The sequence below is a fragment of the Triticum dicoccoides genome, chromosome 1A, assembly GCF_002162155.2.
Source record: "Triticum dicoccoides isolate Atlit2015 ecotype Zavitan chromosome 1A, WEW_v2.0, whole genome shotgun sequence".
NCBI classification, from domain to species: domain Eukaryota; kingdom Viridiplantae; phylum Streptophyta; class Magnoliopsida; order Poales; family Poaceae; genus Triticum; species Triticum dicoccoides.
In genome coordinates this window covers 541,831,548-541,849,136 of record NC_041380.1, presented here as the reverse complement: position 1 = coordinate 541,849,136, position 17,589 = coordinate 541,831,548, and the positions used below count along the sequence as shown (strand labels likewise).

The window sequence follows — 17,589 nt, the reverse complement described above, 5'->3', positions numbered from 1 at the left end:
CACCTGAGCGGTAGTGCCGCTCGTGGAGCGGTAGTACTGCTCGTGTGCGGGCTGAGCACATAACGGTTGGATTTTCCCCCTCCTATAAAAGGGGGTCTTCTTCCCCAATGAACTTTATCCTTTGAGCTCGTGTTCTTCCCCCATTGTTGACCTTCTTCGAGCTTGCTAACTCTCAATCCCTCCATGGATTCTTGCTAGTTTTTGAGGGAAAAGAGAGAGGAGATCTAGATCCATATTTCCACCAATCACTTTCTCCTCTATGTGAGGGGAACCCCTTGGATCTAGATCTTGGAGTTCTTGTTGTTCTCTTTCTTGTTCTTCCTCTCATTTTCCTCCCTAACATTAGTTGCTTCGGTGGGATTTGAGAGAGAACGACTTGGGCACTCCATGTGCCCTTGCCATTCCATTTGGTGCATCGGTTTGAGTTCTCCCCGTGATACATGGAAGTTACAAGTTAAGAAGCTTATTACTCTTGGGTGCTTGATACCCTTGAGCTTGTTCCTCTTGGGTGCTTGGGCGCCCTAGACGATTGTTGGTGTTCGGAGCTCAATCATTGTGGTGCAAAGCTCCGGGCAAGCGTCGGGGTCTCCAATTAGGTTGTGGAGATCGCCCCGAGCAATTTGACGAGTACCGGTGACCGCCCCCAAGGGTTGCCAAAGTGTACGGGTTCGGTGACCGCCTCCAAGGGTTGCCATTTGTACGGGTTCGGTGACCGCCCTCAAGGGTCCCTTAGTGAATCACGGCATCTTGCATTGTGCGAGAGCGTGAGGAGATTACGGTGGCCCTAGTGGCTTCTTGGGGAGCATTGTGCCTCCACACCGCTCCAAACGGAGATTAGCATCCTCAAGGGTGTGAACTTCGGGATACATCGTCGTCTCCTCGTGCCTCAGTTATCTCTTACCCGAACCCTTTACTTATGCACTTTACTTTGTGATAGCCATATTTTTTTTGTCATATATCTTGCTATCACATAGTTGCTTATCTTTTTAGCATAAGTTGTTGGTGCACATAGGTGAGCCTAGTTGTTTTAGGTTTTGTGCTTGGCAAATTAACCGCTAGGTTATTCCGCATTTGTTCAAGCCTAAACTATAATTATTTTAAAATGCCTATTCACCCCCCCTCTAGGCGACATCCACGATATTTCAAAAGGTGATGAGAGAAAAAAAGGTGAGAGTTGGACTCTCAACTCACATGTCCAATCTCTCCTCGATTTCAAATTCCACTTCCAATTCAAAGCAAACACGCTTGGAACACCTTCACGCCGAAAGGGATGCCAGACAGCCTGGGAAAATAACCACCTCCCTCCTCGCCCTGTTTCCGCCTCCGCAGAGCGTCGCATCGCACGGCTCGCACCATACTCTCCCTCCCACGAAGTCCTCCTCCTCCTCCCCTCCCCTCCCCCGCGCGACCCCTCTCCCCCGCACCCGCGAGATCTCTCTCCCGCCATGGCGGGGAGGGGCTACCAGGGCCGCGGCGCGGGCGGCGGCGCCGGCGCCGGCGCCGGCGTGTCCATGGCGGTGGTGAGCACGCCCAGCCAGGAGCTGGCGCTCACCAACTGCGCCTACGTCTCCCCCGCCGACATCCGCCGCTTCCCCACCGCCCTCGCCCTCGTCGGCGACGTCCTCGTCTTCGCCCTGCGATATCCTTTTGTTCGTCTTCCTCCCTCCCGCGATCTCGCCTGTGCTGCCCATGAGATCTCTCTGAATTTGAGGTGGCCCGGCGCGCTGATCTGATCCGCTGGTCGGCGCAGTTCGAAATCCCGGAGGGTCTAGAGCACCGCGCGCATCTGTCTTGCTCGCTGGAGCGCTTTGGTTTCGTATTCGTGGTGATCTCGCTGGGACGGGCTGCTGGCGACGCTAGCTAGTACTGCATGTGGGATGGCACGATTGCCCGTTTTACTTGCTCTAGCTGCTAGTTCGTACCAATACCATGCGATTATTGTGGGCGCATTGCGAAATTGTGCTTCTCTAATCCATGCGCTGTCTGTTAAGGCAAATAATTTGGATAATGGTACCCACAGTATCACATTCTGAGTTCAGCGTGCTCTGTATGCCATTTATTTGGGATGTGGGAGCCTTGATGAATGATAAATCAGATTGTCAATAGGCATTCGTTTTTTTATTATAGGCATGCAATTATATAATTCCACTTAACCTAAACATGCATCATTACTAAACATCATCCCAGTGTAGGGGTTTAATTTTGGTTTTCTCTACTGGAATCACCATGCCCGATGTTATTGTTCTGAAGTGTTTACCTCGGTTAAAATCACATTGTCTTGTCTCAACTTTAAGAGAGAGGCTTTCATGTGGAATCTATGGAGCTTTGATGATATTCTGTGCCGATTTTATTTTAGAATAGTATATTCTTTCTTTCATGTTTGATCCTTAATGAGTATCCACTGCCCACGATGCCGTTGCTACTGGAAGCATCGCCTTGAATGCCATTCAGCGTCGACAGGTGAAGGTTTCGGCTGGGGATTCTATTACCGTTAGCAGGTAGGATGATCAACTGTCGATTGAATCATACTTTTAGTTGGATGTGATTCTGTGTTGCCTTACTGTTGCGGTGAATAATATTTCTGCCCAGTTTTGCTCCTCCTGATGATTTCAAGCTGGCATTGCTCACATTGGAGCTAGAGTATACTAAGGCAAGGTCCAACCGAGCTGAGGATGTAAGTTCATTCGTCTGTCTGTGACTACAGTTTTAGTTATGCTTCATTTACTGTGGTTTGACATGCATTAGCCTGGCTCTGCAGCTGGATGCAGTCTTGCTTGCCCAACAACTCCGGAAGAGATTTCTGGATCAGGTATGGGATAATCAGTTAGCATTATGTCTGTGAGTAGAGGTTATCTTTATTTCTTTCATCGGTATAAACATATGTATTTTATGTTGTCCACGAAAAATCTCATATGCATGATTAGATTGAGAATGTCTGCAGTTCATTAAGAATACTGCTTCCACTTGTGTGCGCATAACGGTGACATGTGGGGTTGTTTACAGGTCATGACAAGTGGGCAACGAGTGCCATTTGAATTTTATGGAACAAACTACATATTCAGTGTCAATCAAGCTTTGCTAGAGGGTCAAGAAAGTTCCACGCCGTTGGACAGAGGATTCCTGTCAAGTGATACATACATCATATTTGAGGCGGCTCCTAATTCAGGAATCAAGGTTCCTTTGAATAACTTATATGTTGTTACCAGCAGTTCTGTTAATAGTTTATGTGACAAGAGCATTTTGTATGGCTTCTGAAAGCAACACAATAAGACCCGTTAATCTGCTGTAGGTTATCAACCAAAAGGAAGCAGCTAGCAGCAAGCTTTTCAAAGATAAAGAGTTTAACTTGGAAAAATTGGGGATAGGTGGGTTAAGTTCTGAATTCACAGACATTTTCCGTAGGGCATTTGCTTCAAGGGTGTTTCCTCCTCATGTTGTCAGCAAGTAAGTATCGTTCCTGTTTCTTTATTTTTGTACCATCCGTAACATATGATGTTGTACTCACAACTGAATACTTTAGATTGGGCATTAAACACGTAAAGGGTATGTTGCTATATGGGCCTCCTGGTACTGGCAAGACCCTCATGGCCCGTCAGATTGGAAAACTGTTGAATGGAAAGGACCCGAAGGTATGGATATTCTATTGGGCATGGAGTATAGCTTTGTTACTTGTCTAAACATTTGTGTTGTGCCTATCATCTACAGTAGTTCATTCTTAGATACACTGTAACTTTTTAGGGCCCTTTATCCTGTATGAATTTATGAATATTACATTTAAAACGCGGGCTTGACGAAGTTTTGTTATTATCAGCAGTGATAAATATATGTTTTTTGAATTAAAATTTCCGTTCTCAATTCTCTTGTTTTAAGTTCAGTTCAATAAAGGAACAGTGTATCATAGTCCATTTTATACCGAGAAACTTTCATGTATCATACTTAATTTATTGTAGCACCAGTAGTCAGTGACATGTAGTCTGCTAACACTACAATGCCAGATGCCTGTCAATTATGTTTACTTGAGGTTAATACCTTTTCCTGACCTCAGATTGTGAATGGACCTGAAGTGTTGAGCAAATTTGTTGGAGAAACAGAGAAGAATGTGAGAGATTTGTTTCTTGATGCTGAAAATGACCAGAAGGCACAAGGTATGATTTCTCATGAGCTGAATTCTTCTCATATTTCTGTGTGAGGTGAATCCTTATCAACACTTGATTTTTGTACCTCCTCACAGGTGATCACAGTGACCTCCATGTTATCATTTTTGATGAAATTGATGCTATCTGCAAGGTGGGTTCTGTTGACTATCACTCTCACCATAATATATATTTTCTCTTGCTTAGGCTTTGTCAATATGACAGAACAAAATAATTAGCTTGCGATTATCACTAGTTACTAGTACTAGATAATACAGGTTTATTCTTATCAACTTGGGTTTCAATGGAGTTTAAGAGCGTGCTGTCAACATGAATAGTTCTGAAGTGTGTGCTGTGATAGTGTGTAATTGTGTATTAGCCCCTGCCAAAGGAGTATCTCATAACTTCTGTGTCACAGAGATTTACATGAAACCTATCATATGCTCATATCCTTTTTATTTTTCTTCAGTTAGGCCTAAGATTCCACATTAAATATCTATTCTAGAACTCTTTAACTTGCAACTTTATTTTGTGCATGTGACATCATACTGTATAATACATCATGTACAATGTTGGTTTAGTTTTATTCAAAATTGCCAACCTGCATGTATTGATGAAACTCTGGTTGTGCAGTCTAGAGGATCTAGCAGAGATGGTACAGGCGTACATGATAGCATTGTAAACCAGCTGCTTACAAAGGTATGTTTTACTAGAATTTGAAGTTTAGACTGTAGTTCTTTGCTTATATCTATTACTGAGTTATGTCCGAGCTCTCAACTTTACAGATAGATGGTGTTGAGGCGTTGAATAACGTGTTGCTTATTGGAATGACCAACCGTAAGGATTTACTTGACGAAGCTTTATTGAGGTATATGCTCTGACCCATGTTGCCTGATGACAAACTGGTCTAGCAAACATGTCATTGGTAGCTCCAACTCTGTGGTACTGAAACAAATAAGTTTCCTGACGAGACAAACTAATGTAGCAAGTCTTTCATCATAAATGCATTCATGCTGAATTCTCAATAATATATGAGGCCTTTGATTATTGGAATTACATTGGTTGCCATGCATCTTGTACCCTTCATCACTCCCAGTGATGTATCATGTATGTTACTGGGCGATTCACAAAGAGAAGGTTGCTAGTCACTCTAGAGGCTGTGCAGATAGATGACTACACCATATTCTCTTTTGTTAGTTCATTTCTGTTCTACTATTCACATATATTCATTGCCCTTTCATACATCTGTTGCAGACCAGGACGACTGGAAGTTCATATCGAGATAAACTTGCCTGACGAGAATGGTCGTTTGCAAATTCTTCAAATTCATACAAGCAAGATGAGGGAGAGCTCTTTCCTTTCTCCAGATGTTAATCTTCAAGAGCTAGGTATGTTCTTTGCAAAGTAATATTGTCTGCAGCATTTGTGTTATTATATCAACTATTTTTTCTTTGTGTTTTTAGCTGGCCATTTCATGCTACTGATATTATCCGTACTTCAAAGATTTTCTTTTTTTTCCTTCTTAAAAAATGAGTGCTGTTAGCAAATAGCTATGCTTCCTTCAATGTTTACTGCCATTTTTTTTGCAGTTGGACATTTTAGTATGACTAACTAGGGATTTGTGGGATGTGGGAAATTTATCAGTATATGTTTCTTATTGTATATGATTGGTAATTGTGAAAATCACATCCAAATGACACATGATCTTCTCAATGAAGCTGCACGAACAAAGAACTACAGTGGAGCAGAGTTGGAAGGTGTTGTTAAAAGTGCAGTTTCATTTGCTTTGAACCGGCAGATAAGCATGGATGATCTCACTAAACCTTTGGACGAGGAAAGCATTAAGGTTACTATGGATGATTTTGTGAATGGACTTCATGAAATTACTCCCGCATTTGGTGCTTCAACTGATGACCTCGAAAGATGCAGGTGCGTGTTCTGATTTCTTAAACAATTTTTTAACAGAATGATTTCCATCAGCACAAATTTCAAAGGGCGATCATTAGTTTCTTCTTGGGGTATTCCTGGAGTATATCTTATTATTTGTGCTTTGGAATTTTTCCTTGTAATATGCTCAACATTGGCTATGGCCCGTGGGTGCTGTCACTCTTCTCCCTTAATGCAGCAATTCAGGGGTTGGGCTTTATAATACATTCATTAGCGAGTTTAGAAGGAAACATAAATTTCCTTCAGGCAATATAAGACTTGATATTTGTCTGTAACAAACTACATGCTTATAGCTTGTCAGGCATATAAGAATATCTTTTAATGATGAGCTTAACACGTACTCCCTCCGTCCCAAAATAAGTGTCTCAATATTAGTACAAAGTTGAGACACTTATTTTGAGACGGAGGGAGTATATGATTTTAAAATCCCTTACCCTCGTGTATCTCTTATTTTATCTTCAGTTGTCTCAGTTACTACAATTTTAATGTTACCTTTATGTGATTTTTTGTACAGGTTACATGGTATTGTTGACTGTGGCAAGGCACACCAGCACATTTTTCAGAGAGCTATGCTTTTGGTGGAACAAGTTAAAGTTAGCAGAGGTAGCCCACTTGTGACCTGTCTATTGCAAGGTTCTGCTGGAAGGTAAAGTCTCTAGAACACATCATCATTGTCTGAATATATTGCTGGAAGCTTATTTCACATTAATTACTTTTCAGTGGTAAATCAGCTTTGGCCGCTACTGTTGGTATTGACAGTGATTTTGCTTATGTCAAAATTGTAAGTTCCTTTACTTCTGGTTCCCTCCATCCTCAGTTGCAAACTATAGGGCCGCATATCTCTAATTGCGGTTTTCACTATAGATATCTGCGGAGACAATGATTGGTTTCAGTGAAAGCAGCAAGTGTGCACAGATTTGCAAGGTCAGGGATGTTCTTAATATAATGAATTTGGTAGTTAAGTTGATACATGGAAGAATCTATTTGAATCGTGTATCCTGTTTATTGCTCCTGTGTACGCCTTTTCTAGTTATGCCGTTTGCTTCCTGTATGCTTACACATAAGGTGTCTTTTGTTGTGATGGTTACAGGTTTTTGAGGATGCTTACAAATCTCAGTTCAGCATCATAATTCTTGACGACATTGAAAGGTATTTAGAACCTCAATGCCACAAAAGTATGCTGTCATTTGTCCTTTCATTTTGATTGAAGTATTTGGTGCTCCTTTATGACCATTTAGGTTACTGGAGTTTGTTGCCATCGGACCACGTTTTTCAAATCTGATATCGCAAACTCTTATGGTCCTCCTCAAGAGGGTTCCTCCTAAGGTTTGCACAATCACACTTTTTTCTTCAGTAGTATCCTGGAACCCAGTCTTTTCTTGGCTGCAAAGACATCTTTGACTTGACTTTGTCTTTGACTCGCATATGTTGCCTATCTTTTGCAGGGCAAAAACTTGCTTGTTATTGGAACAACAAGTGAGACAACATTTCTAGACTCCATTGGTATGTCTGGTGTGTTCTCGGTGACCTACGAGGTTCCCAAACTGACAAAGGAGGATGCTGCAAAGGTAAGATAATTACTGAAGACATACATTGAGGTCTATGGTTAAAATGCAAGAAACTGTAACCGCTTCACATTGCATATTCTTGAACAGTAGATGATTGCTGTCATGTCCTCTGTAATACATATTCTATGGCCTTGGTAATTTGGAATTTTACTCTGTATCAACCTTATATGGCCACCCTGCAGGTGTTGCGACATTTGAATGTGTTCGATGAAGCAGATGTTGAGACAGCAGCAGAAGCGCTGGACGATGTAATCTTCTTTCTAACATTTTTGTATTCCCTCCACTTAAATGGTTGCCTATATTTGCCCAAATTCTTACAATCCTCCAACGATTGCAGATGCCGATCAAGAAGCTGTACACGCTTGTCGAGATGGCTGCGCAGGGGCCACAAGGGGGAAGCGCAGAAGCCATCTATGCCGGAGAGGAAAAGATAGACCTCAACCATTTCTTTAGCATCTTGAGCGACATCATCCGCTACTGATCACACATACATTTGAGGACCCTAGGCTCCACTATAGGAATTTGTTTACTCCAGTTTCCCCAGCTTGCTATCTTCACAGGGTAGAGTGGTTTGATCCCGAGTGGCCTTTTATTGTCACGGTTCGGCGAGAGTTGTGTCTTTGCTATGCTTCCGTCGATATAAATATTCTATTATCTGAAGCCTGAGGGCTTGTTTTGTTTGAGACCTAGGCGCCGTGCCTGAGAAATATTTACCTGGCCATGCTATTTGGTGAATGGTGTTGTTGATGACTAGGGATACCAATCCATAGCTCCAGGATGTGCTTTTAGAGTTTGGTTGATATAGATAAGTTGGCAGTTTCATCTATATATCGGACAGTTAATTTCTTGCCGTACTAACTTTGAAGTTGTTAAGGGTTGCCTGCTTGTTTATTCTGACGAGATACGGAGTACATTGCATGTTTGTTGATACCACAAACAAACAAAAGTGCGTTGTTCAGGATTCAGACCACATCTGCAATATAGCAAAACTAAATCAAGCTTCCATGAGGATTTGAGCCACAAAACGGCATCCGTAATAGCCAATTCCACGGATTTGCTTCCGATCTCCATCCGTAACAGCCATCCACTGGCCACAGCCCACAGGTCCTCAAATTCCACGGATTTGCTTCCGATCTCCATCAGCATGTAATCGGAAAGCGCGTTAAGAGCTTCCACATTTCAACGTTTATGAATTACGTTAAAGACTTGAAGTGGACACGTTCATTTCTTCTGTCCATTCACCTCGGTTGATTCTGTATCCAATATGCGTGCAAGTTACTCCTGTTATAATTCTGTCCCCTGTTATAATTGGACCTGTAATTTGTGGATTGATAGGTGTTTAAGTTAAACAATGTGTAGATTCTCAAAAAAAAAGTTAAACATGTGTAATCCGGCATATAGTGAACACATGTCACGAGAGAAACACAAATTCGAACGTCCATGGCAAGGGTGACCGTACTAGCCATGGTGAGCGGTCGAGATGTTGTTGATGGCATCATCAACTTCTTGTCGCCCGTTTAGTACACGAGAGTAGTGCTCGTAGACATGCGTCGAGGAGTAGATGAGTTCATTGTACCTCGTTAATGAATCTTATCTGTCGTGTTGGTGTGTCGTGTGATTGATTGCACCTCGGATTTTCCAACACACTTTACTTGGTTCATTAGCAAAGTCCTTGGCACTACATGACGTCTATAATAATAATTTAAAAATATATATTTTTATTTAGATTAGTATCTAAATGCTAAGTTTTGTAGAGATGTTGAGATTTAAAAAAAAAACTTAGTAGTACTCGATCTGTTTTTATTTACTTCACATATTAGCCTTGTCTCAAGTCAAACTTTGTAATTTTTGACCAAGTTTATACAAAAAATATTAGCATCCACAATACCAATCAATACGATTAGAATCATCATTGAATATGTTTTTATATCATGTATATCTGTTATTGTGAAAGTTTAAATTGTTTCATATAAACATGGCCTAACTTTAAAAAGTTTGACTCCGGTCAAAGCTAATATGCACAGTAAATAGAAACAAAAGGAGTATATAGATATGTTTTAATTGCACCTTATTCAAAAATTTGGTCATGTCGACTTGTAATAGCAATGTTGAGATTTTTAAATAGTATATACAATATGTTTGAATTGCATCTTATAAAAAATCTCATCACGTCATTTGTGTACTTCTTCTAGTATGCCAAACAAATCATGATTATTGCGTTGACTGCATAAAATTCACTGAAGTTATAGGGCATCGTTGGTTCATGACTATCTTTGGCACAACTAGCCTTTGACAAACTACAGTTGTCACAGAAAGTATGACAAACAAGATGATGTCACACACGTGGCAAGATTTGACAAAAAACTTACCCCATAACATGTAGACCATGTAGCTAAAGAAATATGGAATGACACAAATTTCTTACTAAATCAGAGGCACTTATTTTGGGATGGAGGAAGTAGGATGCATAAGCACATATTTTCTCTCCTCGAGCCATCTTAAATCACTTTGGAATGTTTAGGAGGGTGCTCCTTCTTAATCTCAACTATGCTAATCTCATATGAACAAATGGCCCTTCACAGCTACGATAATGAACAAAACATACGCCTAAGGGCATGCTCAGACTGAAAACGAATATCAGACGTGCCCACGGACGCATAAATTATGCCACACCACATTGATGTATGCAATCTCGCCTAACCCTCTTGTAACCCATGGTGCACGCTAGACTAACGTAGGTATATGTGAACTGAGCGTAACTCAAGTGGTTAAGTTTTCCGTGACGGAACCAACACACCAGGTTTAAGCTCTAAACTTAATATTGGTGGCTGCATTTTCTTAGATTTATTTCAGGCCATTCGGCGATGTGCATTCAATGAAAAGAGACGCTCCCGTCAACTACGGAGACGTATATGACAACTCCGTCAATCACAAGATGATATGCCGCTTAAGTCTCTCCGAGGTTCTCATAGGAGTGGAGCGTGTTTATATAGTTGAGTGTATATGCATATGTACTAGCGTTTTTCGTCTGTGTTTTAAAAGAAAAGGCATGTACTTATATAATGGGAAGCACCCAACTAACCTGACGTCACCGATCTCCTCCTTCCATTTCCGGAGCTGGTCTCCCCGAAATAAATTCAAAAATCTCTCCCACTACGGCCACGCGCACCGATCTCCCTCGCCGAATCCCCAATCCCCCTCGATCCGCCGGCAGATTCCCTCCCGCATTCGCTCCACTCTGTCCCCGTCCTCGCGCTCCCCCCAATCGCCGGCGGATCTCGGGGCTTTTCCCCTCTGCCGAGCCCGTCACGGGATTTCCTGCCGTCCGGAGCTCCTTTTCTCTGCTCCGAGCCGGAGATCTCAGCGCGATCCCGGCCCCCGCGACGAGCTTGGACTGCCCCGGCGGCGGATTCAGACTGCGCCGCGGCTGCGGTTGGTTGGGGTGCTGTTGGCGCGTCGCGGCATTGGATCGGGCCGGACAGGACAGGAGAGGTTGGTGGGCGGTGGTGGTTCGGTGGGTGGGGCGTCCCGACCGTGATCTGCGCCGCTGCGCCGGCCCAGCGTAGCGGGGCGATGAGAACTGGCGCCGTGGCCCCGAAGGCGGCGGAGGCATGAGCGGCGGGGCGTCGCTGGGGCTCAGGACGTCCGGGAGCTATGGGTCCCTGCAGCAGCCCAACGGCCAGTCCCCCTCCCCGTCGCCGCCGGTGGGGGTCCGGAAGCCCGGGAAGATGTCCCTCGGCGGCGGCGGCCCCGGCGGCGGCGGCGGCCGCGGGGGCGAGCGCCTCCTCTTCGCCCGGATCTGCATGTTCGCGGGCCGTCGCCGCCGAATGCTCCTGCTCCTCCTCGTCGCCGTCGCTCTCGTCGTCTGCTTCCTCTTCTCATCACTTGTCAGTAAAGGTGGTGGTTGTGTTGCTTTTGCCTCATGTTTCATTCCTATATAAACCTTGTTGTGACTGCTATCGTGACTTGATGAAATGCTTGCCAGTTACTGTTATCTTGTTTTTCAATCATTTGATCAATGAGTTCATCGCAATGGTACGATGCTACTTGCAAACAGTATTATTGTATGATTCATTCATGTAGGTGTTTCCCATCACTCGGAGTACAAAACACGAGGGTTCCTGACTTCCTGTTACCTGTGCATACTTCACTTTTCTTATTCGCAAGTTATAGGATGTTCATGAGTATATCATCGTTAAGTATTAGTGTTGGGGGCCTTTATGTACACAGGAAGATTTGAGCTCATAGTTGACTTTCAAATTGTAAAAGGTTTAGTGAAGTGGAAATGCCAGCAAGACCTTGAGTAATGGAAAAGAAATAGTATATGGATGGATGCTTGAATATTCCTGTGCTGGCTGGCAAGCATGTATTCCTTTGGATTGCTTATTGTGTGAATATTTAACCATTTTGCATCACCTTTGACTCTGGCTGACTGATGTGATGCAAATGGATTAGCATGGTATTATTTGGTAATTTAAATCAGGCAAGCAGTGTCAATATTTCTGTTATAGTTAAGCTAGACAAGTTTGCATTAGATATTGTTAGATGATCTTTGGTTTGCTAGACAATCACTTCAGTTTCAAGTCACTTCAGTCAGTTCTTTGGAACTGAGCTGCAGACTTTGTTCTGGATTTTTATTGTGTGATACAGTTAATATGATATAGGTATTCCTCGAGTTGATGCTTTACAAATTGAAAAGTGCTAATGTTGACAGTGCTGTCAAAATCTGTGCCTTTCTGGTAACTTGTAGGCAGGCCTTTGGCTTAGTATACCTTAGAATTGTTTATTTCCACCATCATTTAGTCAGCTGCTCCTTTACATTTTTATTCATTCCAATATGCGTATTGTTTGACTTTGACAGGCTAATGTATGCCTTATGAATTTTAATAAGATTCGTTTCATCTAGTAGTCAATTTGTACAAATAGCATGGTTTTGATAACAATAGGTTCTTCTGGATCTAATCATTCCAGTGTATTATTAAGATTTCATTGGCTTGTGCTAATTTTTCATGAGCTGGCGGTCCTTCTTACCAATATGCATATTGTTGGCGATTCTACTGAATATCTGTTTTTCTAACCCTGATAAGTCAACATGGTATTTCTTTTCATATGTTGTTTGCCTGGAAAGTTGTCTGCTAAACGTTATGTTTTGAGTAATAGCTAAACTGATCTAATCTACTTTTTAGTTTGTAACAAAGTAAGGCATAACCTTTTAACTGTTGTGTTATCTCTACGTTTTTACTTATGTATCTTTGAGTACTGAACCACAAAATCTTCTTTTGGTTGGCTGTAGATGAAGTTGCAGCACCTGGCACCGAGACCATGCTGGGATTATCTGATCATGTCCGGAGCTTTGTAAATCCTGTATGGACATCTTCTTTGAGTGGAAATGATTTGAATACAACATCACCAACAGTAAAACAGCCGGACATCAGTCATGAAAAGGTTCAGGGTCTTTCACGGAGTTTCCCGCCAGCTATTCACCTGGAGCACCATCCTTGTGAAAATTTCTCATTTTCTCCTCCACCTATTGATAGGAAACGTACTGGACCACGGCGTAAGTTCCTCACCAGTCCAATTCAGAGTTACAAAAAAGTTCTGAATCTGATTATATTATTTTAAACTTGTGTAGCATGTCCTGTTTGTTATGTGCCTGTTGACCAGGCCCTGGCATTGATGCCAGCTGCTCCAACAGCATCACCTATCCTTCAAAGTTTAAATTATTTGTCCGAAGACAATTTGGTACTCAAAGAGTCCAACAGTGGTTCTTTGTTTGGTGGTTATCCATCTCTGGAACAACGAGATATGTCTTTTGACATAAAAGACTCGATGGCAGTACATTGTGGGTATGTCCTTGTATGACTCAAATGCTTTAACTCTTGTACGTTTATGTAATGACTGTGTGCTGTATCACTAACCTTTTCTTTATATTAAGATTTGTGAGGGGGAAGATACCTGGTATCAATACTGGATTTGATGTAGATGAAGCTGATCTGTCTGAGATGCGGCAGTGCCAGGGGACAGTTGTTGCTTCTGCTATTTTCGGTAACTGCGTCCTCTTTCTATGCCAGTTATATTTACATGTCATCATCTTTCCATGTCGGTGCTAATTGCTCATTTTGTGTGAACTTTTCTCAGGGAATTATGATATAATGCAACAACCAGAAAACATCAGTGAATTTTCAAAAGATACTGTTTGCTTCTTCATGTTTCTGGATGAAGAAACAGAAGCTGCAATAAAGAACACCACTGCTGTTGATAATACGGAAAAAATCGGGCTGTGGCGGGTGGTTGTTGTCCACAACCTTCCTTATTCGGATGCAAGGCGGAATGGAAAGGTACCTGTACTGTATATTTGGTTATTTGATTTTCCTAATCGAATCTTTGGAGAGCCAGTTACTTCTGGCATGGAGATTGCGCACAAGTTAAAATTCAGCATGGCAGGCAATGTAAACTAAAAGTTACTTGTAAAGATAATTCTACACAATCTGCTAAAACCTACATGCATTCTTGTCTAGATAACTGATCCATCCGAGACGAACATGTTCCCATTCTTTTCTGCATTGGATGAGTATGTGAAAATTTGGATTGCACAACCAGGAGAGGAGGATGCCATGCTTAATGTGAATCAGCATTCGCGATTTGTTGTTCTAATCGTTTATTTCCCTTGTGATAATTTTTTAACTGAATCCCTTGTGATATTTTCCTCAAACAGATTCCAAAACTATTACTTCATCGGCTCTTTCCTAATGCGCGGTATTCACTCTGGATCGATGGGAAACTTAAACTTGTGAAGGATCCTTATCAGCTATTAGAGAGGTAAACATCATGTTCTCTCACTGAGCTCTGTCTGCTACTTGTTGTAACTACTCTGCACATAACTCAGTGCCACTTATGCTCTATATGTTGTACTATTAAGTTCCAAGCTGCACCATATTCTTCTTACTCCAATATTTTTTCTAAGAGTCTACTCTCACCAGGATTTTGACATGTTATTTTCTGATTCTGTATCACTGCTATGTTGCAGATTCTTATGGAGGAAAAATGTGAGCTTAGCTATTTCCAGGCATTATAGACGCTTTGACGTCTTTGAGGAAGCTGAGGCGAACAAGGCTGGTGGGAAGTATGATAATGCTTCAATCGACAACCAAATATTGTTCTACAAGAGAGAGGGCTTAACCCATTATTCATCAGCTAAGCTTCCTATTACAAGCGGTAATTGGTTCTTCTCACTGAAATTCTGATATAGCAATATTTCTCATGATAACATAAGGATACATTTACCTTGAACAGATGTCCCTGAGGGCTGTGTAATAATAAGAGAGCACATACCCATCACCAATCTCTTCACATGCCTTTGGTTTAATGAAGTTGACCGCTTCACCTCAAGAGATCAGATAAGCTTCAGCACAGTGAGGGATAAAATAAGGTCAAGAGTTAATTGGACTGCAGACATGTTCCTGGATTGTGAGAGGCGCGATTTTGTTGTTCAGGTACTTTTGAGTTAATGCTTTGCGTGGCACATTTACTTTTTCTGCACACCCTGTTGTTACTTTATATATCACTGATAGCCTGAAAAGGTAATGGAGTGTAGAACCCAAAAAATGATTGAACCCAAAAAATGATTGATAATAAGACATTTTGCAGTCTGGCTTCTAGTAATGCACAAATAGGATTAGCTGCAATGCACTTATTCCAGAACGCCATTGTCGTCTGTTATCTGTCCCTTATTTCTTGTGTATGTCATCATTACTTTGCAGGCATACCACAGAGAACTCATGGAGCAAAGGCTGGCTGCCTTACGGAGCCAGCCTCCGCCGCCTCCGCCTCCACCTCCACCGCCCCCTCCCGTGGTGCGTGTGCAGCAACCTCGAAAGATGCTCCCAGACAGCGCATCAAAGGAACCTGGGAGAGCTTCCAAGAAGCCAGCAGGGAGGCGCTCACGGAAATCAGGCTCAAAACGGTCCCATCGAACGAAAGCCTCCAGCGGGAAGGAACCCATTCGACTGTAAATCTCTCCAGGCGAAATTTTGCTCCCATACAACTGAAAGATCGACTCGGTTTGGTTTACTCCTATTTAACTTGTATTCATGTTCCCCTCCCAAAGGCTCGAAAATTTTGTCAGGACTTGTTGATAGAGGATTACAACAATTTTTTGGGGTGTAAATAAACATTTTTAAAATAAAGATGGGTTTACTTTAATTTGCATACGGTTCAGTTCAGTATAGTACTATCATTTTTGTCTGGGACGGGTTTGCAAATGATAGGATAGTTACTGTGCTCCTCGTCTTGGGTATCAAGTTGGCCTTTTGGGTTCAGTTCTTTTAGGCCTTTGGGTTCAGAGATTAGAAGGCCGGTAGCTATCAGAGGCTGGTGTGGATCCGTCAGGAGAGACCCTTTTGGGTAATGTAGCTCCCATCAGTTGAGCTGTTCGTTCTGCTCGTCAGAAGACGTTGTTATCTGATCTGGCGCCCGGGGCCGTGAGGGCGTGTTTAGAATACTGCCAAAAGCTGCCTTCAGGTGTGTTTGAATTGTGGCCAAAAACTACCTTGCCAATATTTTGGTCAAGACCAAAAACTTGACTAAACTCGACTTTTGTTAGACCATGGTCAATTTTTTTGGCAATACCGATGCTTCTTTGCCCGCTATATTCACTCTTGTTGCGAATGTTGGCCGAATCATTGGCTAGTGAAACCTTGATCAAAGTTTTGACAAGCCAAAAAATTTCAAGGCAAGCCCAGCCTAAAAACAAACACACCGAGCCACAAGCCTTCACAACGCACCCAAGTACACACGTCACCGACACTTTTTTTCTTTTTGAAACACAATACAAATGCAGATGTTGACAAACAAGTAGACGCAGACACGCAGTCGAAGAGACTAGGTCGACATGTCAGTAAGTACAGACACTTTGATTAACACTGAAAAACAAAGCTGTTAATTAAATCCTAGAATAAATTTAGTAAAATGTAAGCATCCATGTGTCAAGCCTAAAATCTGAATCCGGACGTACACGCATTCTCCGGCCTTCCTTCCCTCGGCGCACCGCTCGCTGTCACACAATCCTTGGTCGGGATCGAACGAGAGGAACGCGACGCGTTTTCCACGTGAATGCTCGTGCCGGGGACGCGCAGACCACGGTGCCGTGCCGTGCCGTGCCGTGCCGAGCCGAGCGTAAGGGTATCTCCAGCCGCGCCCCCAAGAAGGCCCTTCAGGCGTTTTTTCATCCACCGGCGTAAAAACATCGACCGAGTCGCATCCTCAAGAGCCCAGTTTTCGCCGGCTTGGATCGAAATTGGCGCCGGCGGACCCAACCCGAACCCGGCGCGCTGGGGGTCGCTCGGGGGCGCCGGGCGAATCGTTTTTGGCGCGAAGAGCCGCGGGCCCGCCGTGTCAGCGACTCTACCTTTTTCTCGCCCCTTCGTCGTCCTCATCGCCTCGTTTCCCGCGGCGAATCAATGCCAAAACTGCCGCGCGCTACCGCGCCGGTCAGCCTTCATTGATGCCTCACGGGCGGCGCAGTGAAGACTGGGCGGCGCGTCCCTCGGCCGCCACGCAATCACGCCACGCGTAACGCGCCGGCCAAGCCTACCACGCGGCACCTTCGCCTATAAAAGCCGATTGCAAGCGCGCCGGAGAGGCTCAACCCGATCATCCACCGACGACGCGCTCATTTCTCCCCCTTTCCTCCTCTCGCCGTCACCAGTTGAGAAAGCATGGCCGAGCGTTTCCCAGGCGACGGCGCGGCGGCGAACGGATTCGGGCGCCGTCATCTACACGAGGACGAGGCTCGCCTCCTTTTCGAGGCCGAGTACTCGGTCTCGTCGGACATGCGGGTGTCCGGGGTTTGGAGGATCAGCGCCGGTGGCGTGCCGGTGCCACCACCACCCACCGGGGCGACGCGACGTGCGGAGATCGCACACATCCGCGCGTCCCTGCTG

The 17,589-nt window shown here is 43.6% G+C and overlaps 2 protein-coding genes across 3 annotated transcripts; both read left to right on the top strand.

The window, feature by feature from the left end:
- Window positions 1-1,330: 1,330 nt before the first annotated feature.
- Window positions 1,331-8,495, top strand: LOC119287305 (vesicle-fusing ATPase-like). Its single transcript, XM_037566830.1, has 21 exons — window positions 1,331-1,639; window positions 2,403-2,498; window positions 2,590-2,674; window positions 2,759-2,809; window positions 3,004-3,174; window positions 3,290-3,444; window positions 3,521-3,629; window positions 4,046-4,145; window positions 4,232-4,287; window positions 4,767-4,832; window positions 4,919-5,001; window positions 5,388-5,521; window positions 5,852-6,062; window positions 6,595-6,726; window positions 6,801-6,861; window positions 6,945-7,004; window positions 7,171-7,229; window positions 7,319-7,406; window positions 7,526-7,648; window positions 7,831-7,896; window positions 7,986-8,495. The coding sequence occupies exons 1-21, from the start codon at window positions 1,446-1,448 to the stop codon at window positions 8,127-8,129; spliced, it is 2,244 nt and encodes a 747-aa protein (XP_037422727.1). The 5' UTR covers window positions 1,331-1,445; the 3' UTR covers window positions 8,130-8,495.
- A 2,246-nt stretch (window positions 8,496-10,741) lies between these two features.
- LOC119287291 lies at window positions 10,742-15,856 on the top strand. 2 transcript variants are annotated; one of them, XM_037566813.1, is made up of 9 exons: window positions 10,742-11,545; window positions 12,942-13,205; window positions 13,281-13,494; window positions 13,584-13,693; window positions 13,787-13,986; window positions 14,364-14,467; window positions 14,676-14,863; window positions 14,942-15,141; window positions 15,409-15,856. In XM_037566813.1, exons 1-9 carry the CDS (start codon window positions 11,260-11,262, stop codon window positions 15,658-15,660), a joined length of 1,818 nt encoding a protein of 605 aa, XP_037422710.1. In that variant the 5' UTR covers window positions 10,742-11,259; the 3' UTR covers window positions 15,661-15,856. The 2 variants fall into 2 exon arrangements, with proteins under 2 accessions (XP_037422710.1, XP_037422718.1); XM_037566821.1 differs by having other exon boundaries at window positions 11,409-11,535.
- Window positions 15,857-17,589: the final 1,733 nt, after the last annotated feature.

Bases quoted from the DNA above. Each gene is read 5' to 3' on its own strand.
- LOC119287305 (XM_037566830.1), top strand. From the start codon at position 1,446: ATGGCGGGGAGGGGCTACCAGGGCCGCGGCGCGGGCGGCGGCGCCGGC. The intron at 2,499-2,589 runs GTAGGATGATCA...ATTTCTGCCCAG, and splicing joins GATTCTATTACCGTTAGCAG to TTTTGCTCCTCCTGATGATT. The intron at 7,407-7,525 runs GTTTGCACAATC...TATCTTTTGCAG, and splicing joins TCAAGAGGGTTCCTCCTAAG to GGCAAAAACTTGCTTGTTAT.
- LOC119287291 (XM_037566813.1), top strand. From the start codon at position 11,260: ATGAGCGGCGGGGCGTCGCTGGGGCTCAGGACGTCCGGGAGCTATGGG. The intron at 14,864-14,941 runs GTAATTGGTTCT...TACCTTGAACAG, and splicing joins TAAGCTTCCTATTACAAGCG to ATGTCCCTGAGGGCTGTGTA. The intron at 15,142-15,408 runs GTACTTTTGAGT...ATTACTTTGCAG, and splicing joins GGCGCGATTTTGTTGTTCAG to GCATACCACAGAGAACTCAT.